This window comes from Pygoscelis adeliae, unplaced genomic scaffold (assembly GCF_000699105.1).
Source record: "Pygoscelis adeliae isolate BGI_AS28 unplaced genomic scaffold, ASM69910v1 Scaffold166, whole genome shotgun sequence".
Classification (NCBI taxonomy): domain Eukaryota; kingdom Metazoa; phylum Chordata; class Aves; order Sphenisciformes; family Spheniscidae; genus Pygoscelis; species Pygoscelis adeliae.
In genome coordinates, this window is record NW_008825156.1 from 4,523,551 (window position 1) to 4,549,918 (window position 26,368).

Genomic DNA, 26,368 nt, shown 5'->3' on the forward strand with positions numbered 1-26,368 from the left:
TTTAACTTGAATGGACTGAAATATATGTTAATAAAAAAGAAGTCTTTTTATTCTTATTTTTATTAAGCACACTATTGCATTGAAAATATTAAAGATAAATTACAAGTGCTTCGTGTGGACAAATACCAATGGCTAATGAAGAAATTAATTATTAGTATAAAAGCACTCTAATAAACTAGTACCTATATGCTGTCTTTGCAAATTGTTACCTTTAAAAGACGTGACAGTTTTGATGGTCATGCATTGCCCAACAAGTCCTCTATATTTTCTCTGTTTTTAAACAGTTGTTTGTATATACTACATGCATTATTTATAGAACTAATGGAATTCTTTTACAGGAGTCAGATCTTTCAAAAAGTAATGATAGGTCTTTTTTAAGTCAGTGACCAGAACGTTTTCCAGCTTTTCAGTTGCCTTGCAGAAATGAGAATGCTGTCTATGAAGTACAAAAAACAGGTTCTGGCAGTGTTTAGAGTTTTTTTTCACATGATCGTATCAGTACTAGGCAGAAGATTATTTAGAAATTGAACATGGTAGCGTAGATTTGTATGTGTACATGCTCACGGTACCTAGTCTGGCAAACTTCATAGTCTGAAAGGGGCTCTGAACTCTCACAGAAATTTATTGAAGCCACTTGGTATCTGTGCAAGGACACAGCTTGCATGTAGACGCGGCCACAAAGCACTAGAATGGACTATGTCCCTTATACCTTTGTGTTTCTGCTTTCACTTGGACTCTGAACAGGTGTGGACATTTGTGCACACTGCAAGGTCACGAAGAATAAAAATGTCATGCAGCTTTATGGAAACAGTTTAAAACTGCTGATATGATGGCATTATAAATACCTCTTTGTTACATTTTCCTGTTTAATGCCTTGTGTACGATCAGATGTACTTTGCTAAATCACTGCTTGACAGTAAGGAGAATGGAAAAGAGGAGATAATGTAGTGTATTATTGTATTCTGACATATATTTCTAAGCTTTGAAGTCATCAGTGCAGTGTTTTAAAATACGGATGATATTCTCTTATATCCAGCGTAATTCTGCTTTGGGCATATTTTAAATGAGAGATCTGTCTTACTGGGCTCTTTAATTACAGAAAATCACTGTTTCACAATTTTCCAAGTGCTCTGTCTCACTTAACATATTAAGCAAAAGTAATAAGCTCAAAGAATGGGAAGAAGGTTACATTATGATATCTACCCTGATCAAAGAAATTAATTGCTTGAATGAGTCTTCTTCCAAAAGTTGAGATATTTCTTAGATGGACTTATTCTCCTATAGCACTGAAACAAGATATATGTCGGAGAGAATTTCTTCCGTAATTACATATGAAAAGTTTCAAAAGATATAAAAGTGCTGATACTAGATTTACATAGCCTTAAAAAATATTCCTTGTCTTTATGCAAATAAACATACAGATACACTAAAGGTTGAATGCAGCAGAAATAACTACAGAATACAGAAATAATTACAGAAGTATCAAACAAGAAGCAGAACAGCATTTATGTGAGAAAAATTCTTGATTTTACATAAATCTGTTAAAAATACATGACATTTGAGTAATAAAATATTGTAAAATATACAAAATTAAATAGTAGAAAATAAAACATATTTTGAAATACATATAGTATGCATTCATTACCATAGTAAGTCAAGGAATTTTAATTCAGTGAAATTCTTATCTTTTATTATGGGGGAAGATAAAGCATAATAATAATAAATAATCTAAGCATAGATTATTTTACAAAACAAAACATGCACTCAAAATAAGATGCATGGAACGTGTAAGTTAGCAGCAGCATTAAATGTGGGCCAAAGAACTGTCAGGGTTTCCAAATGATTCTTTCATAGAACTACTTCTGATTCCTTAGTTTCTAATACATTTAAAAATAAGCTACATAACTTATTTTTATAGTGCCAGGAACTTTTCAAATAGAACCCATGCAAAAGCATTACTGAACTGCTGGAAATTTTAAATAATTCTTTGTAAATGCCCTAGGTGAATTTAGATCTCTGAAAACACATTAGGAAATTAAGCTGTAATGTGAGCTAATTCAAATTTTAATTTGGCAAAAAGAACGATCCAGCCACATAGTTAATGTAAATAGGAGCATAACACAGAGAAATTAATGAGGTTTCCTTTCATTGAATCTTAAAGGAGGCAGATAATTAGCTTCTTTTGTTATTATTGCTAGAGAATGTGGTATTGTCTTCGAGGTGTAAAGTAACTGCTGCTTGCAAAATGATGTGTTCTTTTGTCTTTTCCTAATACTTATTTACATTAAACTCTTGTAGGATGAAGCAGCCCAGCCACTGAATCTTTCAGCCCGACCCAAAACAGCTGAACCTGTCAAATCCCCAACATCTCCAACACAGAACCTCTTCCCAGCTAGTAAAAGCAGTCCAGTGACAGTGACGAACAAGAGTGGCATCCCCAGCCCGCTCGGTGGATCTCTGGGAAGAGGATCCTCTTTAGGTAACTAATCTGTCCTGGGAAGGAGAAAACTGGCAAGATTTCTACATGAAATCTCAGCTTGAGCACCCTTACTTCTGAATTAAGTAGATATTTGGGCCTACATTTCTGTTTAAAATGGAAAAAAAAAATTGCAGGAAAGATTTTCAAAGAACTTTTGAATGCCAAGGTTTTATAAGAGTAACCAAAATGATGCAGCAGTGATATACATCTACAAGAAATACAGCAAATAAATATATAATGTAAGAAATATACATACATACAAATATATACACGTAAGTAAATAGAGATGCATATATAAAACATGTAAAAGGGGTTTGTATTAATATCTTCCCCAAAGACATCAATTGGGTGTATACATCCAAAGTTAACTTTTGAATTTTCACCTCTGGATTAAACAAACAAAAATACATCTTTGCATGCACGCAGAACCTGACTAGACATACACACATAATGGCTCATGTGATTAGTGGTACATGCAATGCAACAGTGTAACATACCTTAAAATAAACAAGTTTTCAAGCACTTTGTTGAACCGGGATCAGGGAACATTCAGTATCTCCATGGTTTACAGTAAACCAGAAGCCAGGCAAGAAGGTAACTCCAAATGTGGTTTTCGGCTATTTAGCCCAAATATACCGTTAGTTTTACCCAGAACAGCATTCTAAAAGAAATCTAATCCTCTGCGTTCTGGGTACTAAGTTCAACTTACAAAGACCATATGCTGAATATATTCTTTTTTTTTTTTTAACAAAGAAAGGCTTCAGTCCAGCCGGTTTATTATTTGTTCATGTTTTTATTATTTGTTCACCCATCTGTCAAGATTTTGTTAATTCATATGGTTGCAAATAGGGAATTTTTGACCTGTGTTCAAGATTCTTTAATTAAGAAATAAAACTTATTAAGTAATGAAACAAAATTTATCAGAAAACTATGTATGAAGACTACCTTAACCAGTCAAGAAACAGAATTAAGAGCTGGAAAATGTAGATGATCAGCCCTAAAGTTCAAATAGTAAATTTTAACAGTGACTAAATACTTACTACAGACCACTTATTCACAATCTGTAGCTCAAGTGTACTTGTAAAATATATAGAAACACTTGTGAATAATGAACAGATATGTTAAATACATACATTAAATATATAAAAATTATGATTTGTTCCATTCCCAAAACACTTGGGACCATCATGATCTCTGAAAGATACTTTCTGCAGCTAGCAGAAAGCACATTCTACCTGTCAATTTATTTCCAGCTATCACTGCACTATCTAACATTAGAAAGTGGCGTATCAGTTTGAAGTCATAGACCATTCCAGAGAAAAGGCTAGGGAAGATATGCCTGAGGTGTGAATATTTTTCATATAAAGTCATAAAAACTTTTCCTCTCAATCCTTAAGTATAAAAGAAGCCAGGGAAACATTGTCAAAAATCAGCAAGCAACATATGAGCTTTTGCTCCATTTTTATGATAAATTTAGGTGACTGGGAGTCTAAGTCTCATTAAAAGTCATGCAAATATGGTTCCCAACTTACTTAGGCTCCAGAATGGAACTTAATTTCTGAATCAGTTCAGAGCATTGGAAATTTTACCAAGCCAGAACAATGGTTACTTGTTACTTATATTTTGGAGATTACTTATAAGTAATTTGTTACTTATATTTTGGAGAGGGGTTCTTCATTCAGACAGAAAACATCACAGTTCGTCTAAAACATCACAGTTTGCATCTCTTTCATATAGACCACAGTATTAAATAACTGTTTGGTTCCCAGGATAAAGCACGAGAAACTCTTAATCTTAACCTTTTTTATTTTAAAAGAATTCAGGGTCCTTTGAGGTTGAATTTGCTATATTTTACTCAGCTGAACTTCAATGAAGTCAAAAGAATGTGAAAATTATCTTTGAAGGAAAATTCCAAGTCTTAGCCTGTTTGGGTTGGTTTGTTTTTTTTCTAGTGGACTGTTAGTAAGTACAGGTCTAACAAATTCAGAGCTTTTATAAAAGACATTTGCTTCTCAGGCAGATGTACGGGTCATGCACAAACTTTGGTTGCTCAAAATTTCCTAGCTAGAATGATATCTATCCATGTGCAGTACAGAGGATACTCCCATGCAGGAACAGGTGGATAAAGTTAAAGCTTCATCACAGCAACACGTAACAACCAGTCGCCAAATAATTGCTGTCTTTTGGTGTCAAATCAGAAACTGTATCTGGGGTACTCATCTTTACCTCTAGCATGCATTTTAAGATGTGACAGGAATGTTTTGTGTGAGTTTGATGCATGTTTAAAAGTTTCTCTTTCTGTCCAGAGTGATAGAAAGAAAGCCATTTTTTCATTACTGATTTAGAGCTTTATACTCATGTTAAGGTGATTACAAGCTCTGTCCCCCAAAGGTAACTGTGGGTGCTCTTTCTGAAATTGAAAACTAAATGTCTGGAGTGATGGTTCTCTTGATAAAGAAATTCAAAAAATTGACATAGACTTTCATGGCCAATTAAACAAGATTTCTTTCTCCTTCTTTGTCATTTTATTCATTATTATTAATACTTCAAAGGCTTCCCAGTTAAGCTTCAGAATACTGTTGTCTTAAACGCATATTTAAATTTGAACTTTGAGTCCATGAGTATGCACAGATACCTCCATATCAGGCTATGCCAAGACTTCAGTGGTTGTATTTATAACAGCAAAAGAAGTGCACAGGCTTATCAATCACTTCTATAGATTAATTCAGCCTTCAAACAGGCAACAATTGCCACTCCTCCTCCTTGTGCAGACTTTAGTTGGGTGCAGCTCTACCAGTATGAGTGCTGAGTGCTTACCCCGGATTCTAATTTGGATAATTATCTACATGAAGTGTGTTCTCTGTTTATAGATATCCTTTCCAGTCTTAATTCACCTGCCCTATTTGGGGACCAGGACACAGTAATGAAAGCCATTCAAGAGGCTCGAAAAATGAGAGAGCAGATCCAAAGGGAGCAGCAGCAGCAACAGCAGCCGCATGGTGTTGATGGAAAATTGCCCTCCATGAATAACATGGGTCTAAACAACTGCAGAAATGAAAAGGTAATATCTCCCATTGCCACACAGTCTGTCATTCATTCTTCTTTTCCCGGCAAATAGCTTCTTATTTTTATATAAAATTTCTTTTTAGAGCTTTTAGCCATCTCTGATTTCACGTTAAATACACCTTGTCACTTCACAATGCTGTGCTGCAAACTTCTCTACGTTTACATGACAGCATTCAAAAAAACAGTTCTGTGCACTCATGTGATTAAGCTGTAAGCATGCATATAACAACGTGGAAAATGAATTGGTTTCAGCTACCATTGTTTGTGGTCACTAGATTTTGAATTGTGCTTTTGAGAATGACTGGATTGATAAATATGGCAAAACGGCCAGTTAATGTACTAGCACGGTAGAGTATTACAATGCTATTGAATGTATCTGAGTGTGCTTGAATCTGTGACTCAGATGCAACAAAGTATATAGGCTCAAAACAGTGCTTTTGACTCTTAGTTTCAATGGGAAATTAGAGATCAAAGTTCTTTGTTGAATCTTGGACGTAGTTTCCCAACACTAAAATGAAATGGGGCACTACAATAAAACGGTAAATGAGAGAAAGTGGTGAGAGAATGTGACCAGTATTGGACTGAGCAGGACATCATTCAGTTTACAAAATAGCAAGCTGGGATCATATCTGAAAGGTGAGGAACAGTTTCTATCACACACACTTTAAGGACCGCTCAGAGGACAAAGAAGTCTCTTGGAAAATTCTTTGTATTTGTGTTGTCCTGCTCTGTGGCCTTTCCAAGGTCTACAAGATCCGCTCCAGGAGCAGGTCTCTGTGTGTATAACAGAGCCAGTGAACACTGAATCAGGTAATTGGCTGAGCTATGAGGCAGCCCTTTTGATGAAGAATGCTTCTCTGTTAGCTTCCCTAGAGGTGGCTTATGCTGCAAAAAATACAGCACACAAGTTATTTTTCACCACTGACACAAGGTCAGTTATATACCACAATACTTATTGCAGTTAACTAGAAAGTAAAAAATATTATTCCAGTAATCACTATGGCAATCCCAAATAGGAACAGTTATGATGCAATTTAGTAATGAATGAAAAGAAAACTGACACATTCATTAGCCTATAAAGCAACTAATGTTTCAGACTATTTGCAGAAAAAAAAAAAATTGAAAAACAGGTAGCTTTCAATGCCTATAACTCATTAATGAAAATTCTGTGATATATCTGTGTATTAAAGGGTAGGGGGTTTGTATTTTGGGGGAGTAGGGGAAGATTATATTATACTGCAAAGACTGACAGGAATTTTTAGTCCAGGTTGAGTATAAGACTCAGCAGAGTATTAACTATATCTTAAACCGTGAATTTGATGATACTATGATCTTTTCTGAACCCACAAGGGAATACTCAGTGAGTAAGTGGATTGTAGCAAGGCACAGAAAGGCAAAGAAATGTTGTAAACAAACCCATCAAAGATTGATACATACCTTTTAATCTACATTTTATATTTTTGCTTGATAGGTTCTTTACAGTACTCAAAACAAGAGAAAGGCTCAATGTCTATTAAAAAGATTTGTTAAACTGTTACCACACAGGATTAACAATGCTTTTACAAGTCAAATTCAGAGGTTAATAAATCTTTATTTCTGCTAGTGTTAGTTTAAATGTCAGCATTGAAAAACTAATTTAATACAGATTGATACGATGGAATAATATAGAAATTAATAACTGATCAAGCAGCCTATATTCAGACAACACTCTAATTGTGAAGTCAGTGTTTGTCTTAACTAAGAGGTAGGGTACTAAAGACCAAATTATAAAAATAAATGTCACACCTATGATCAGTATTAAGAGTTTATACAATTATGCTTATTTTAAAATATATTTTATGAGTTTCAGTGGCTTGACATTTAAAAATATCTAATACACTAGAAGGGCTATTAAAAGAATTCTTAACGTTTGATTTGACTTTGAAAAGTAAGTATAAAAATGGCATCCACTTACTTATCAGGTCTGCTCCCTGAGTACTTTCAGTACCATGTTTATGTCTTGTATTCGGTACAACAGGTTTCTATTTCGTCTTTCACCTTTTAAAGCAGACTTAATAAATATTTCAGTGAGTAATATGAAATTTCTTTTTTGTGCTGGTTACTATCAATACACAGATTGATGAACAGCTTCCAGATTGAGGCTATACATCAGGCAGTCAGAGGAAAAAAAATTTTTTTTTACTTGCAAATATAGCAGAGTCAATTGGAACTCTTTAACAAATATAAACAACATCGTTCTCAAATGCCATCTTCTGTGGGGAGACTTTTCATGGTAGCACTTGCAACTTTTAAAACCTAAGAATAAAACAGCAGCAAGGAAATCTGTTGTTAAATCTCTCAGTGCCCTTATATAATCCTGCTGGGTTTATTTGTTGTAGCATGTACTATAGAGTGAACCATTAAGGCAGGAAAAAGTTGTAATATGTACTCTGGTTTTACCTTTGGTATGCTAGTCTGTTATCCTTGCTCTGTAGATGCAAGAAAAGGCAGGGTTTACAAAAGAATAAGATATAAATCAGTCATTTTAAATGATGATATATCCCCACTCTCTATCCTAAAGAAAATAAAAGAATTGTCAGTCATGAATACTAAGGGAATGTATTTATATTTTATAGCAAGTATAAAATACATTAAAACCAGAAGCATCCTTTGCACAAACAGAATTCTATAATACTTTTCTTTACCCCTTTACCTTCTGCCTTTCAATTTTTACATTATGATATATTTCTTTTACTCTAAAAACGATGGGCAGGGGTGATCAAAATGGGGGGGAATGATAGATCACTTCAATTAGAAAAAACATAATTTTGAAATAATAGTATGCCAAGAAGATTGTGTATCGTTTCTGTCATAATCCCAGTGAAGCTGTGATAACGTAGTTGCAATTTTGGATTGGTTTCTTTTGAAGAATCAGGACCCAATGTTTTCAGGACCGAATTTTCAGAAATTGGCTTCAGGTAATTAGACTTATAAATGAGTAGCTAGAAGCCGGCACCAGAAAAAGATGACAAATTAATTGCCTGCAGCTTGTTTAAAAAAGCTATTGAGTTCTGGTCAGTTACTGGTCTTCAAGTTCAGATAGCTGGTAATAGTTTGTTGTGCAAATGATTACGCTTACGAAATTATGTACATAGCTTCAAAGCCTGGGCTTAGGCCTTTTTGAAAATGTGTCATTTAAATCTCAGAAAGCTTTGTATTTGGTTAGAGACACAGAATTGAAAATTGCCTCTGTTCATACTCCTACAAAGCTTTAAAAGTGCTCACAGAGATTCACTCATCAGAAAGACCAAAACAAAAACGTGCAGCACTCTGGCACAGTCAAACTTCATCATTTGCTAAAGCATTAAGGCTATACTTTTGAGATGATACCATTCTATGGACATCCACAATTACAGAGTTATTTCAGTTTATGTACCGTTGTGGGTTAGGGTAGGCAGGTAAGCACCACGCAGCCACTCGCTCACTCCCCTCCAGTGGGATGGGGGAAAGAATCAGAAGAGTAAAAGTGAGAAAACCCATGGGTTGAGATAGTTTAATAAGTAAAGCAAAAGCTGCGCGCACAAGCAAAGCAAAACAAGGAATTCATTCACTACTTCCCGTCGGCAGGCAGGTGTTCAGCCATCTCCAGGAAAGCAGGGCTCCCTCACGTGTAACGGTTACTTGGGAAGACAAATGCCAAAACTCCGAACATTTCCCCTTCTTCCCCCAGATTTTATTGCTGAGCATTACGTCATATGGTATGGAATATCCCTTTGGTCAGTTTGGGTCAGCTGGCCTGGGTGTGCCCCCTCTTGTGCACCCCCAGCCTACTTGCTGGTGGGCCTGCATAAGAAACAGAAAAGGCCTTGGTGCTGTAGAAGCACTGTTCAGCAATAGCTAAAACATCCCTGTGTTATCAGCACTGTATTGGTCACCAATGCAAAACACGGCACCGCGCGAACTAAAATTAACTCTCTCTGAGCCAAAACCAGTACAGTGCACACAAGGCAAAAAGTCATTATAGCAGAGTTGACTTTTTCTACTCCACCTGGTGCTGATCAGGTGTAGTCTGACTGAGGAAAGGGAAGAAGTAACCGTATCAGTGGTTTCACAGAGTAAACAGAAACACTGGGGAAGGGGGGAGAATTAGGAAAATCCAGAAAATAGGCTACAGAGCTCTTTCCATGTGATACAAGCCAAAGTAAAATCATACAAAAACTGGCTTTGTTTAGAGATTATAACATTTTTCCAGTCAAGCCACGTTTACATTCAACAGAAAAGAGTACTTAAAAAAAATTTGCATTGCTAGAGCTACTTGTATTTATTTTAGTATTTCGAACTAGCATGATTGCCTAGAAGATTTTCTTTGATTTAAGGCTTTAAATGAACCTGAAAATGCTATATAATTTATAAGATAACTGACATTATTTTTAAAAGGACCAGTTCCTACCTTTTTTGTGCATAAAGCATGAAACCACTGACAAAAACACTTCAAAAAATCTTTGTAGAAAAAATATCGGCAGAAATGTGTTAATATCATTGGAGAAAAATATATGAAGTCAAGATAGAACATATACCAAATTAATAATCACAACATATCTGCTAGACCCAAGGATATACCCCCACCTCTCCATTTACTTACCCACGAAGCATATTCATTGAGATCAGAGAGGAAGCAGGATTTGATATAACATTTTTATGTTTATATTCCATTCTTGCTCTAATGTAGATTTTCAGGCAACTGTGTATTTGCAGTAGGAAGCCAGAATTAGACCCCAAAATACATGACATGAGTCATTGCCTACTTCCTGCGAATTATGGTACTTTAGCACCTCTTATAATGAGCCTTTTATTCCTTTCTTATTTCTAAATCAAAATTTTACAAGTTGAATCCACATCATTTATCCTAATATAGACCACAGTTTGTATGCAAAATGTGTACATTCTTAAAAACGTATATTATTTACCCTAGGAGATGTTACAGTCTATTGATCAAATCCATATTTAGGCACTTGGATTTGACTTGATAAGCCATAACGACCCCTTTGGAGGTGTTACGGTCTGCCGTATTTAGGGACTGTTAAATATGTGGATTATTGACACAATAGAGTGTAACAACTCCTCTGAAGCTGTTACGCTTCATCATTTGTATGAAGCTGCTGCACATGCGTACAAACTTTGCCTGATAAAAACACTTCAGGAAGTCTTTGTAGGAAAAGTTACTAGTCATGCATAATCTCCTTTTGACTGCCTACAGCCCTGCAATGACTCCGTCATTGTATTGCTTTTTTCTAAATGCAAGCCATACTGGATTATGTTGCCGACAGTTTTTTACCAGCTTTTTTCTCCCCATACGTTCAGTATTATAGATAGAACGACTGCAGAGGCAGGAGTCACACTGTCTTTTCTGCAAGTGCAGGGTACTTCTCAGGCAATCACCGAGAGAAGCACCTTGTTATTAGCATCCTTGTTATTAGCATCCTTGTTCTTAGTAACTTCTCAACTCAGTTTTAAAAAAAAAAAAGCACGTAGTTAAGAAAATACTTTTTCCAGTGTGTCCTGCATTCAGTTATCTTTTCTCCTTTTACCAAAAGTAGTCATGACCACCCTTAAATTGAGAACATGAATAAATTGGTCATAAGGACCTTGTGGATTTTTATAAATCTATGAATAAGTGGTTTAGATTTGCAAGGACTCATCTATTCTCATTCACTTTTATCTTTTAAGAAAAACTTCTTATATTTTCTTTTTTCCTTTAGTTTCTTATAGAAGAGTATTTGTAACTAGTTAATAAGAGGTCAATGCTTATATTTCAGTCTGCTGGGAGACAGAAACTGTAAGCATTTTCAATTGGATCCTTATTTCTGTTGGTTAAATCTTAGTTCTGCTTGTAATTAAAGGGCAAATACCTCATAATTAGGCCAAAAAATGGATAGCAATATCAACAGCAAATGACTATTACTTTTATTATGGTATTGTCTCGATAGTCATTGTACCGAGTTCTGTTCTCGCTACAACTTAAGGAAGGTCCTGCCCCATATAGCTTACATTTAGGTATATTTTAATTTAAGTTTAAATATATATATTTAGATTCTATAATAGAAAATCTGGAACTGTAGAGAGAGAAAAAAAAAAGACACTGATTTACTTAAGGAACTGTTGGTGTGGTCTCACTTTCTTGCAAGAATATAGGCAATTTATTCAACTCAGTGGGAGTGTATTCCATCTGTCTAATGAAGAATCTGATTTCCACAAAGAGACACTGCAACTGGGAAACTGTTTTTACTGAATACGTCATTCTGCTCAGTCGACAAACCTTTCCCTGGGGAGTTTCTGAGACGTAGAAGGACACATTGCATAGTGACAACCTGTGTACAGTTCCATCATTTTATAGTAGATAAATGACTTGTCTAAGTTAAATGCCCCAGAATAGGGAAAAGTTTCAAATACAAATCCCAGCAGTCCTCATAATTCTTATAAAACAGATGTCCTTTATACTTTACTGTGAATTTGGCCAATTTAGTAATCTGCTTGTGGCTGTACATAATATATGTAAGTAACGATTTTTTTTATATTGGGTGTTCAAAGTTAACTTCCTAAAGCCATATTTGGGCACCAGTATTTTATTCTAAAAAAACCTTTTTAAAAAAAAAAAATAAAATTTTGTTCCAAAATTTTTTGAAACTGCAGTAATTTTGCAATTTCCTTTTTAGGCTTAGGGCTTATGCTAGCTACATGAAAAATGTGCCTTCATTTTATATCAACTGTAATATTTCCTTACTAATTTTGAAAGAAAAATAGTGACTCAAGTAAAAATGTTCTAAAGTAGCTGCAATGCAGGAGCCTAAGTACCACTGAACTAGCTCTGAAAATTTTACCCCAAGGCAGACAAACGGATTTGCGACTGCATATACAGAAACAGTTTATTTTCAGTGAAATTCAGCAGTTTTGTATCCTTCTCCAGCACTTTTTACGATAATTTGGACAATTCAGAATTTCAGCTGATGTAATACTGCCCCCTTTTATTAGAACTGGAAAACATGCTGGACTTCAAACATTTAGTTTTGTAGCTGGAGAAGTTCTGTTTATTTATGCTGTTGCTTCCAATATTTGAATTGCATGATAGGATAAGATAAAGCATGAAATCAATATAAGTTTATAACAATGAATGGGAGGAAAAAAGTAATGATTCCAAGCAACATTTTTGCAGGGTGTATTGTGTGTGTTATGACTGGACTTCCTAGGCAGCATATCACGCCAGGGAATTCCCTGCTATTTTTTCAAGAAGTTCAAGGTGTTGATGATTTTTGCTTTTGTACGGATTTCATTGTCATATGTGCTTGCATCCGTTTTCTAAATCAGTGTATTGATAGGATAACAGTAGGGCACAGCAAGCATTGTCTTTTTTTTTTCTTTTTTTTTTTCTTTCTATTGTGAGGTCTGATCAGGAATTAGATGCATCTTTGAATAGCTGAATGATTTTAATATCTCTCAGACACAGAGAAGTATTGCAGTGAGTTTATCTTTACAATTAGAACCTTAAAATGTAATTTGAAATTAAATTCAAAGCAGAGCATCTTGGAAAAAAGAAATTAATCCCTGGGTCTCCAACCGTATTTTTTAAAGAGAAATGTTTCCATTATAAACAAACAAGGAAAAAAAAATTCTGACTTTCAATATAACCCTGAAGCCTGTACTATATCACTAGCTTTTGTAGATATCACAGGAAATAAAATCAGGCTTAGAAATTGTACCCGTACTTAAAGAAATGTTTTATCTGATCGCTATGTATTTAGTGAGGAAGGTGATGGAAGTTGTAACTGCACATGCACAGAGGGGTCAAATACAGCCTGTAACACTGGTACTCAGGTTATAAGAGTTATGGGAGGAAAATACCATTGCTAACATTAGCCTCTGTAGAAGAACATAGCTCCATTATCAAGGCCAGGTTTATAATGGGAACCAGGTGCAGAAGGCTGTGGGTATGAAATCTTGTCAAGTCTGTTCCTCAAACTCAAGAGATGATAGAAATATTAAAGCTGCTCATGAAACGTTAACTTTCTGTCTGTACGTAACATATGATTCAGCCTTTAATTGATCACATGCTATTGCTCAAATAGGACTGTTTACACCTAAATATTCATACTCATGCCTACCAATATACCCACTGACTTTTTTTTTCAGATTTACTTTGTATGCTATGTGTAGAAAGACATAAAAATAATGTATTTGAAATTTACACATTAAAAATGCATGTTCACTGAACCTGTGGAACTGACAGTGAAAAGACAAAAAGACACAGTGCAAAGTCTCTGGCATATGTAGGTCATCTAAATTTACAGATAAGTTAGCTTTGGCACCAGCTTACTATGGATCCTGTTTTGCACCTATGGAAGAATTTGCTGTGCAGACTTTTGTTTTTAAGCATTTTGCTCAATTGCCTTACTTTCCAAAATTGTCTTGATAAAGTTGGTAGTTTGTGCATTTCTGTTCCAATATATTAGATGTGCAGTTAAATGCTTAGTCCCTCAAATTATGTAGAGGCTGATTAAAATAAAATCTAAATTATTTGTCTATTGATTAAATTATCAAAATCAATTAATTACATGAAAAATATGCAATCTTTGCAAAATATAAATCATGGAAACTTTATTGGACCATAAATTAAAAAAAAGTTTGACCAGTCCAATAATGATGTACATATGTAAGAAATTAAAAGAAAATGCACCTAACCATAAAGAACCTATATGAAACACTATTATTTGAAGAACTACATACACATACATATACACAGGTGTATATGTGTATGTACACACACACACTGTATAGTGAAGAAAATTCCCATATTAGGTGAAGTTTTAAACTTTGTCATGCTTCCAGTTCAATCACAAGAGCACTTGGCAATAAAATATTATTTTCAGGAAAGAAACCAGCGGACTCCTTTGGTATTAAGAGCTATTTTTGCATTTGAATATTGGCTACCAGAGTTTTTGCCACTACCTATGCTTAATAGTATGCTTGTATGGTCGCTGAACACAACTATGTTTTTTTATTTCTGTTGTCAGGGCTACTTGAAGGGGTTGCCTAGCTGCAGGTTTTAGACCTCATTAATAATGATGATGATGATAATAAAAAAGGGATTTGGCCCCTTTCTTCTATTGCCTTTCCAGCTCAAGAAAAAATACCAAATACACTGCTTTTTCACTCGCATGGGGTATTTCCTGTGAAAAGGATAAAAGCTTTGCTCTGTTTTGGCCTTCTCCCTTAAATCTTGGAGCAACAAAAAATCCCAAAGGAACAGAATTAGATTAAAATGGGTCCCAAGGGTGAATGTTGAAGAATTTGCACAAACCAACAAGGATAATTTTTCCCAAAGGATGATGTTATGCCATAAAGGATAGTGTCTTTGTGATGACTGTAACAGCATAATGATTGTATCTTCTTATGCACAATAGATTTCCTGAGCTACTCAGGAGACTTTGCAGATACATACTGAAATGTATTGCATGTTTTTATTATGCTTCTCCACAAAACAATAAAGATAGGTTGAAAATTATTGTTCGAACATAAATTTGCTAGGACAGGAATATACTCATTAATTTAAATTGTGGGTCAGAATGGCAGCTGCACAATCCTATCATATCACTTCTTCAGTTGTCCTGAGAACTACAGAATACATTTGCATATTATTTCATACTTAGATACAAGCAGAGACATCCACAAAAGTTACTGCCATTTATTTCCAAGCTCTGTGTATTCCTCTAAGTAAATTCACACCACCAAATGCATTGCCAATGTAACTCTCTTAACTGCAGTAGATTAAGTACAGCAAGGATAAATTGGGATTACTTTCTCTGATACTTCATTACTTTCTAAAATTAAAAATGTCTCCTGTTTCTCAGGTATCATTAGGCTGCATCAGTAGGTATGATAAATTGAAATACACTCCCAGTTGTTGAAGGATATTTACTTAGCTGCCTGTTTGTGAGATTATACGCTACTTTGTGCTGGCTTAACTTTTTTGCTTCAAACAAAAGAATAAGCAGCTAGCAGGTAAAATTTTCTTCTTTTATCTCATGAAAAGACTTGAGCAAGTAATGCAAAACAGTATTTGCAAATGTTTGTTTGAAATCTGATTAATGGAGTTTGACCATGCTTATTCCTTCCTTTGTTTTCTTTTCACAAATACTCATGCAAATGGATTTTTATTTCTATGGGTGTATTTGCATATGAACATGGACATTTGTGCACAATTAGGCATTTGCTGTTTATGCCCAAATTGCTCACCTCCTGTTCATAAAAAATTGAGGCTTTTATGCAGCACCCACTTCAAACTCCATGCTGACCAAATGAGGAACGTAGTATCAGGGAGTTCTTCCAGCCCCTGATACAGTGTCAATGCTAATTATAGATCTTTACAGCAACTCTGTGAACTCTGCAGCAATTTAATCTAGGGGTCCTGCAGGCCCTGCTGCACTATGCCTTACCACTGCCATCTTTTTCCTACCAATGGCATGCCAGAGGCAGGTTCATCAGTTTTTCTGTGGTCTTGAAGCAAATGGATGCAGGAGTTGATAGACAAAAGTAAAGGCTTTCCACCACCTGGGAGGTCTTTTGGCTGAAAGAATTCCCAGTTGCTTTTTTCAGGTAGTTTAAGGCAATGTTGCAATACTTATCACTGAGTCAGGCATTGAAAACAATATAATTTGTCTTAGGTGACCAACTACAGCATAAATCACAAGCAGCAAACTATTGAGCATTTAAGTGCATAGTTCATGCAAAACTCAAAAGTTAGATTGTTAGAACACTTACAAGTTACTCATACATGTATAGAAATTGCTGATCCTCCAGGGGTAGTTTGAAAAGATAAGAAAGACTATATTTGTTGGATAAATTGTTCACTACACATAGCTTGTCCGTCTGTAGTCACGTAATACTAACTCCATAAACAGGTCTATCTCAATTGGAAATGTGTAACAGGGTAATAAATGATATTCAACACCAGATTACTCGTACTAAAATCATGTTCAAGTCATAGTAAGCTGTTATAACACTACTTAAAACCTAAAGTATGCCTAACCCACAAGCTGAAATTGCCCAGCTTACATCCTGAAAATCTACAGACAACATTAATTTCCCAGTATTTCACTTTTATGCCTTTTATGCCTGTGGCCTCTAACATGTTGCAAATGCTTCTATAAGAAAGGCTGGAAAAACATATCAAATTTCTGTTCTCTTCCACTTGCTGACATTCATTAACTGAGGGAGAACATTGAGACAAGGTTTTGGAAAGATCTCCTCTTCACCTCCACCCGTTCCAAAGCAATTTATTAAACAGCCAGTAAGAGAAGTGGACACTTGTGGTTTAATGTCAGACCCGTGTTGCTGGGTGCATGCTTTCACTGTTATCTTGCCAAAGGCTTCTTGAGATAGCCGGCAATGGATGCATTCTTATCTCACTGCCATTTTCTTTGCATCCTTGAGTTAAATTGCTAAGTGACAATTTCATTATATGGCTCCTATTCAGATGAACTAACTTTTTATATACCAATAGATTCTTGCTTAGTGCATCCTACTTTTTACATGCTTGTTCCCTTCCATTTCTAAAGCACAGGAACACTCTTCACTACGTTTCGGTTGCCAGTACAAATAGAAGCCATCACTGGGAGGATGTGCATTAGAACTGTACGCAAAGTGAGTCACTGACACATCATGTACTGTAAAACTTCTTGGTCTGTAAGGGGTCAGCAGGTTGCCAAAACATACTCAGTTGCCAGCTCCTTGCCAGAATTCTGTTCCTTGCCTGATGCCACTCAAGCTCTTTGAATACTCATGAGTAAGATTAGGGTGTGTGGCTGAACTCTTCCTCCCAAGGGATTCCCCTTTATCAAGGGATTACCGGCATGACCTTTGCATAACTCCTGTGTTTTATTCTTCAATATCATACTACCGATCACACTACATCATGACAAATGTCTCATTAATGAAACATATGTCAACTCTTCGTTTCCTTTCAGAAATAACCAAAAACTTATAAAAGAAGGATATTTTCCTGCAGTTTTGCTCCCACCCACTTTCACCCAAGGTTTATTTTTTGTCTGTCTTTGCAAGGAACGGGCTGAGTTAATATTCGCAGTTACAGACTGACAATATATAGACCGGGATACCTATCAGTCCTCTGCACTAAATAGCGTGCTCTGCTATGTAGGATTTCCATTCCATTCAGTGCAAAAGTCATCCGTAGTTTATCAGTATATACTCACTACCCCGGACAGGCAAAAGTAATGAACTGCAGTATAGGAAATTTGTAGTGAATGTATGAGTTATCCTATAAGGGAAGGAGATGAAGTGTTAGTACACTTGCTTGGTTTATCAAGAGATTTCCTTTTATCTCCATCCATGCCATGTTACTGTAGCTACCTGGGAATATGTGTTATGAGAACATAAAGAATCCAGTTAAAAGGGGGAAAAAGCACCCAATTTCCTGTTTGTGACCCCATTTAAGTTCTCTTAATGCTATGTTGAGGATGGCTTTCAGCACATGTGCCTCTCTGAATCAGGACCTACATTACTTATTCATCTTTCAACTGTTCTGAGATTTCACTCCGGCAGTATTAGGAATTCTCCTAATGTGGTGCAGACTATGGTTTAGGTAGTGGAAGTCTCTATCATTCTCTTATCATGAAAGAGAGGGAAATTTTCTTGTGGTGTTTGCAATGATCTGCTAGCTCTGGTCTCCTTTCCTTTTTTCCCTGCTGCTGCTCTTCCCTGCTGCTTACCCTCACTGTGCTTTTGCTGGGACTCTTGTAGTGTCTCATGAAAACAACATCCTCATATTGCTGTTGTGTATCACATCTTAATTAATTAATAGAATAGCACATAATTTCCACAGTAGAATTCCCACTAACATCTTACACGGTGAGAAGTGAATATTATTTCACAAACTTTTGCTATCTAGTGGGTATGTTCTCTATACAGCTGCATTCTTGTTGCTAAATCTGCCTTGGATTTGAGTTCACAACTAAGCTAAACACTGAACATTTTCCATAAGCAAAATACACAATTTACCACGTTTTTGATTGCTTGGAGGTAGCAAAGGAATAGAGATAAAATTGAAAACTGCATTATAAGTTAATCAGTCACATTATTTTTTTCTTTAATATTTCTCTTTTGTTAGTGATGAAAGAACTCATTTAGGATCAGACCCTTTTAGGCTGTGCTTTGAACCAAACCAAAGCAGGTATAGTTCCAGGATGAAGATCTTTAAAAGATTTGAAAGGCAAGAGCTATCTAGGTTCCACATGCTGCCCCTCCAGTGCAAAGAGGTTCTCAGCAACCTGGGCTGCAGCTCACTGCCCCCTCAAGGACATAACTATTTGAGAAACTCTGCTGTAAAAGCGGCAAAACACGGCTTTGAAAACAAAAAGTCCCGCCTCCCATTTTTTTAAACTGGAACATTTCACTGTTTGAGTTTTCAGCATGACCCCATAAATAGCTGAATCAGAAGATTTAAAGGATTGTGGACTGTTTGTGTTGGGAACCAGTAGGTTGGAGGGTGAGGTATGGGACGGAGCTTCACTGCTGCATACAGTGACCGTGAAACTGCACTTTGAATGTAACACAGAGTAGGAAATAAGAGTAAGGGAGAAATAGGAATATGAAGATCCTATAGTTTGAGTGGTGGATATACAACCAGATAGCTCCAGAGTATATAGTTCTTTCCTTTCTTTTGGCATCATCCCTTTCAGTTCTCCCAATACATAATCATTTGAAGTTCCTCTTATGTCTCTGTTTCTAAACCCTAAGAAGCAGCAAACCTGAGCCTTGCTGTTTGCATTCTTCTGATATCAAAGACTCCTGTCCCACTGGGGCCCTTAGCCATAGGAGAGGTTCAAGGGAGGGGGAAGCGATGTTTTTCCTCCTCCTTAGCCACTCCACCAGATTGGAGGGTGGGGAGGGGAGAGGGAGCAGACAGTAGATTTTAACGTTCAAAATGGAGGCTGGGATGTGACTGATACCTGAGCCCAACATACTGCTGCTCATCACTGCTTCTCTTAGCTGATGTGGCAGCGGGGTTGGAGCTGAGTGGAGGTTGGTACCTGATGATGCAGAGTACTCTTTCTCTCAGGGAGTCAGGGAGAGCCTTGGTTAGCCTGTTTTTGCAGAAGTTCACACCCTAGAGATATCTTGTCCCATATAGCAAGCAGTAGAAGGATATTTTTCTTTATGTTTCAAATCTGTGTTACAGATTTACAGGAAGTATTTATTTATTCTTCAAATTAGCTGAGCAGGAGAATTAGCTAAACAGAGATGGATTTAGAGATCAGCACAATGCAGCAAGATTAAAAAACCCTTTCCATCTGAATTAATGAATTTCAGACTGCTTTTCATAAACTAGCTTTTCAGAAGTCATCTGTGAAGGCTTGTATAAAGAATTTTTAAAGGTAACTTAATGGGATGGAGAAAAGGTTTGAAATTATCTACTGAGGCTGTTGCAGGAGATATTAAATATTGATTTATCTTGGAGTAAGAATCATACTAAAGAGTGAGGCTTGTAGTCAGATCAATTTATCTGGAATACAAACTGTATGGCCGTATTTAGTACAATGTCAACATGAATCTTAAACAAGTAGATGTGAAAGGTTGAGCATTTAATCTAAATCAATCGGCTCTCCAAATCTTCAATTAAAAAAAAAAAATCTTAACAGTTCAAAGTGAACTGCTCCTAAATGTTTCAGGCGGTTTATATTAAAAAAAAAAAGCTTCATTTAGTCAGTCATACTATATCATAACCCTCTCCTGTGCATCTTGTTGCAACTAGGAACAAAAATCCACAGTCCAAGGCTTTTCCAAATCTTAAGTTTTTAATACTCCAAACTCTCTTGAAAACCCAATGTAAATCGTTCAAGTAATCTGGCAAATAACATTGTAAGCAATTTTCTGCTACTTGCCACTGCTACTGCACTGCCAAGCTTTTGGACATAATATAAAAGTTGGCTCACATTGTACTTAACCAACTAAAACTGATTATGTTCCCTTTGCAGACATAAATAGATACCAGCATGCCAGCTAGTGGTACTGGCTAAAATATTTTTCAGTGTGTATAAGTGTACATAGGTCTCCAGTAGGAAATCCTTTATCCAAGTGTGACATCAAAGCAGTATGTCTCTGATAATTTAAGTGTTACATTTGCTTTTGTTTGTACTGTTTTCTTTAAACATATTCATTAGACAAGAGCAGAGCCTTTAATGTTCCATGACTGAAAAATCCATCAAACAGATTTACGGCAGAGGCAGTGTGGCGTAAAAGCCAGTGGACTGGCCTAATGTTCAGAAGTCCCGGGTTCAGTTCTCAGCTTAATCATTGACTTTCTAGGTAACTAGAAGATAATAATTTCCCCTCTCTGTGCCTGGAGATACCGTTACCAACCTCCTCTTAAATATGATTTGGGTACTACTAATGCACAGTGGTAGGTATTATGATTGTCTACATATATAATAGTTAAAAGCTCCAAAACATTGATTGTTTCCCCAGGACATTATTATTCTCTTTCCTGTAAGACATAGCTAGAAAATATGACCATAGTTATAAAGTATACAAGTATACAAAGGAGTAAGGAAGGTATGAGACAGGAAATTCCCTCTTACTCACAGATTGTATTTGTCCACAGAGCAGCAAAAATCTTCCACTGGAATGATGTGCTGGAATACTTCTTGAGTGAATCGCATGAACTTTTCCATATATGTCATGTAGGGTGGATGAATAAGGGTAGGGGAAAAGAGAGGAAAAGTTCATTTTAAATGCAGAGAGATGTAGTAGGACCCAGTCTATGCTTATGCTGAAAACGAGGTAAAAAATAGGTCTTAAGTGGGATGTAAGAGGCTAATATGCTCTTGGGTGAAACCACTACTTTTGAAATTCCCATCCAAGATTGGTTGTTAAGGTATAAAAGCATTTTCTAAACTGTCATTGTTACATTGATCTGAAGAGTACTTTAATGGATATCTCGTGTGGCAAATTTGAAACAAGCTTTTCATGATAAAAACAAAACAAGGTTTATAAAATCATTCTATTTTAAATGAAAAGCTAGAGAATGGATTTTTGCCAGTAGCATTAGCTATAGATGACTAGCAGTTTTGTCTTTGTATATTGCAGCAGTAAAACCACATAATTTTTTCAGCCCGTAGGTATTCATTTTGCATTTAAGATGGTTTCAGGTGTAAGGGTTCCTGGATTCTGCATGAAAAAAATGCATAGCCTTTGGTTACCCTTTTAAAGTACTCTCTCTTTTGCATTGTTTTGAGTCATACTTCCTGCATGGAATAGTTACTCCTTCTGAGAGATGTAAATCTCTCCCAGTTTCCAGGAAGTATGTATTTGCCTGCATTTGCATGTCAGATGTAGCAAATGCAACCTTTATCCTACTTTATCAGTTGCTTTCTGTTTGTTTGTTTTGATGAATTTATGGTGTTCATAAATCCAGTTTGGGCTGCTTTTTCCTTGAGTACAAATTTTAAAAACATAAATTATGAGCAACTTAGTTCTGATTGTATTAGAAGGATAGTAAGTAAATATAGCAATTTCACTGACAGGGAGTTGTTCCTTTGCCTTCAGCTAGAACATTGTGAATGCAAGGTCTTGTCCACTTGCATAAATCCTTACAGGATTGTGTTCTACCCTCTATTGTTTTATTCCTAAACAAGAATAATTCTTCTTCATACCAGAAGGCCTTCAACCTACCTGTCTCAAAGGGAAAAAGGAGTAATCAATAAGAAGGAGAAAGCATCTTTTTCAGCCTGGAAAGAAGTTGTTTAATTTTTATTCTCAGATTCAGTGTAAATATATGAGAACAACATGCTTTGGCCCTGATTCAGTGAAGTGCATTAGTCCATTCTTAATGTAAGTACATAAGTATTCCCCTGGAGTTAAGTAGTGACTATCCATGTCCTTGAGGCCTCTGTTGGACTGGAGTGAAAGTACTCAGCACATTCCAAGATTAAGGCCTATACAAGGCTGCAAGAATTTGCAACTCACTGTTTTGTTTTGGGTTTTTTTTCCTGTTGAATGAAGATTAAAGACAGGAGCTAGTTGAGGGGTACATCTATATCATCACAGGCATTACGTACATCATACTTGATATTGTAATCATGCAAACAGTAATCTTGCCTTCCTGACATAAACAGTAAGCAGCACATTTTCTGAGGCTGAAATAATCAGAGAAAAACATGGCAGTGATGGGGGTACAAGAGGCAAAACACTGCATAATGATGTTGTTATCATTGTTCCATTGTCACCCATCCTTATTCTTTAGTGATATGTTTCTTTTCTCTCTGAACATAACAAAAAAGGCCTGAGTATAAGCAGAGTAATATATAAGCAGCAATCATAAAATGCAACATTGAAAAAGTATACTTAAAATGCTACAAAATAAGAAAAAAATCAGATTGATAAATACAGAAAAAGCCTATTTAATATATATATGCGTGGTATGCAATTATATATTTACATCCAGCACAAGGCAAGGCATATACTTGAAGACAGTAGCATTTGGTGGGTTTTTGTTAACTGCCTTGATTGCATTTCTAATTCTAAATATGAATATGAACATTTAAGCCCAAGTGTCTTTTGCATCACCAATTTAAACTACTTCAGGTGTCTTCCTGAAAATGGGATGGCACAGCCATGTCTAGAGGCCTGCATTGCTTAAAGAGATAAACAAAAGGGGTATGTACCCCCAGTGACTCATTCAAAATCTGTACTTCCAAAGCCCTGGAGGAGTTACCCTAATGAAGCTACTAGAATCTATACTTACAATATACAACACTATTCATGTTCAAAGATTGCTGTAATAAAATGCACAAGACTCAGATTCAGATTTTTCTTTTAGTTCTTTAGTTGTAAAAATACTTGCAAATAGAGTATTTGAAATACTTGCTTTTAAACCTTTATAACTACTACCCACATGCAGAATAGGAAAAGTGCATTTATTGCTATTTGATAATTGATTATTGCCTTATGTAGTCCATTTTTATCACAGTTTTTCCAGTATTGTTTGATCATATCACAAAATCTGACATGTGCCTATCATAAGGCAGAGTTGAAATGATGCAATGAAAGTATCTGAGAACATCATCTGTCTTTCACTTAGCTTTTATAGATTTAAAATCGAACATATTTATGTGTCTGTTTGCATGCGCTTACATTTCTATATTGTTCATAAAAGAACATCATATTGCTGCTCAAGTTGTTTGACCAGTGGCATGTGTGTGTGTCTGTGTATATCTGTGTGTGTGTGTTCTGGATTTTTTTAAGACCTCTCTTTTCTCAACTTTATGTGGAGGGCAGCTGAATTTGCTTTGTGCTGTTGAGGTTTGCAGAACACCGCAATGAAATTGAAATTGGTGACTTCTTTTCTGCCTTTTTTTTTTTCCATTCCAAAAAAATTGTTGTGCTGAACCTAGAATAGTTTTGCTGGTTGTTACACTGCTGTGGCTTCTTGCTAAAGCTGTGTTTTCAGCCTGGAATATATTACTAGATGATTAAGAGAAAAGGAGATTCACAGTTTTCAGGCTAGTAACCAGATCTCTGATCTTCTAAGTTCTGTTCTGATTCTAATGCATGACAATACTTTTAATGAAATTTAGTCACAACCAGAAAAGTTTGGGGAAGTATGCAGATACATGTACAGAATCATGGCATTGTCTACATTTGGTAAAAGTATTTCAGTACACTTTTATGGCATTTCAATGTCTCCATTTTTAAATACTTGGTGAAAATGAGTCCATAACTGACAAGGTCCAACCAGCTGCTAAATTAAACTGAAATATAGTAAAATGTATATTATTATTCCTCTGTAGTATTTAGTCTACTTGGAAAAAAACCCTTTGTTTTGCCTTATGCATTTATTCTTGTAACACAAACGTTAGAAATTTGAATGACCATTCTGAAGGTCCAAGAGTAGCTATTGAATTGCTTCCATTAGTCACTTTACAGTACAGGAAAAAACAAACAGTCCTGCTATTTCCTACTAGAAGCGTATGTCAATTGTAATTTGTGTTTATTTTTGTCTGTCTCTCAAAAATGCATATGTATGTGTTTAGTTAAAAGAAAATGTGTTTTTTTAAATGGTTGCTTTCAGATTCTTTCCAATTACAAGGTAAATAGATTTGGCCTATACTATTTACCAGTTCTCCCTTAAATCTAGTGAGCAGTACCTTATGTTATAAAAGAAAATTAACTTCTCTCCCTGGAAGGCTCCCAGTTAATCATCTGTGGATGTTGGTCAGGAGGGAAGGGAGCAGCAGAGAGAACGAGGGAATTTCTCTTTGACCCCAACAGTCGAACAGCTTGCATTCTGGAACATGAGATTTGATTATCTTAGCATGTGTTACTACAAATGTTATTAACAGTCATAAAATTATCCAGCTCTTTTAAAAACAAGTGACAGCCCAAGCTTTGGACTCTTTCTGACCTCTAGTGAATTCTACAGCCGTATTATGCAGAGTGTAAAGTAGTAATTCCTTTTGTTTGCTTTTCATTTACCAGCTGGTAATTTAATTGATTGTCCCTTTGTTTTTTCAAGGACTAATGACTTCTCATCAGTCTAAGGTGGAATTCCACAGTTCATGTGATTTTTTTAAATTTTTTTTTTTAAATCTTTACATTTTAGTTGATGTGTAATTTTACTGTAGGCTGCTGTATGAATTTGCTGCTGAAACAAAGAGTTAATCAGAAAGTTCTCAGATACTGCCATGCATCATGCCTTTGTGCATGAATAAAAAGTTGGAAACCGCATGAAAGCAGTAGTTGGGTTACCACACAACTGGATATGCTTAAGTCTGAACGCTTCATAACTCTAACTACTGGGGAGTTGCAAACTTATAAATAACCTTGCAATTGGTTAAAACCATATTAAAACCATATGAACAAAGACATAAAACATTTGGTTAAGGGGGCTCAGTAAGTGCAATAATCCTGTTGAAAGTAATCTAACCAGGGCAGATCCATAGCTTAGGAGTGCCTGCAAGTGTGGCAATAGTTACGGGTATGTCAATACTTCGTGTGTAGGAGGGCATAATATCCTACTTAGGTGGAAAGATTTGCTACCTGTTCTTTATTTTGCTTTTTAAAAATATTTTTAAATTCATACACTTATTTTTAAAGGCAAGCTTCAATGCACTGAAGTCTATTAACCTATTAGTATGTGCTGAATGGTCCCAATAATCAGGGAATTCATCCAAATCCTTCTTATTTGTGTTCAGAGATCAAGATGGCTACTGCTCATACTAACCAGAGGCTCTAGGAATTCTGATCCTTAAAATCAGACTTCCAAAATAATTAGCTAAAGAGAGTGTTTACAAGTAGGCTGTTTGGGTTTGTATTTATCTGATGAATTTTTTGCCTTCAGCACTCCAGTTTCAAACTTTTTTCTAGACACTTTAAATTTTGATGAAATTGCAATTCTCAGTTTTGACTCCAGAACCTGGGTCTTAAAAGAAGAAAGTCCCGTATCATTACAATCACTATGAAATTCTGTTACTGAACAACTTTGGAGTATTTTCTGCTTGTGTTGGTCTTGCATATGTCACATTGTCATGTGGAAACCAGCTGAGGTTTGCCAGTCAGGCAAAGAAATTTTAGTGTAAATTCCCTGTTATCTGCTTTTAATCTCTTACTTTTCAGTTATGCTTTAAGATGGAGAAATTTATTTAAGAGGACCTAATGGCTTCTCTCTCCCTACATCTCTTCAAGCAAGCTGTTTGCTTTGAGGCATTGTAATGTAACGTAACACAAATCTGTAGTCTGTGGCAGGGATGCTAGTCCATGCTGTATGTTCAGCATACA

At 35.8% G+C, this 26,368-nt stretch overlaps 1 protein-coding gene across 6 annotated transcripts in view; it reads left to right on the plus strand.

The window, feature by feature from the left end:
• Positions 1-26,368, plus strand: part of SOX6 (SRY (sex determining region Y)-box 6) — a 375,092-nt gene that overhangs the window by 310,052 nt on the left and 38,672 nt on the right. For all 6 annotated transcript variants that reach the window (XM_009328553.1, XM_009328554.1, XM_009328559.1 and 3 more), the window contains 2 exons: positions 2,299-2,479; positions 5,350-5,540. In XM_009328553.1, the coding sequence (XP_009326828.1) occupies positions 2,299-2,479; positions 5,350-5,540 (372 nt within the window). The remainder of the gene's footprint in view (positions 1-2,298; positions 2,480-5,349; positions 5,541-26,368) is intronic.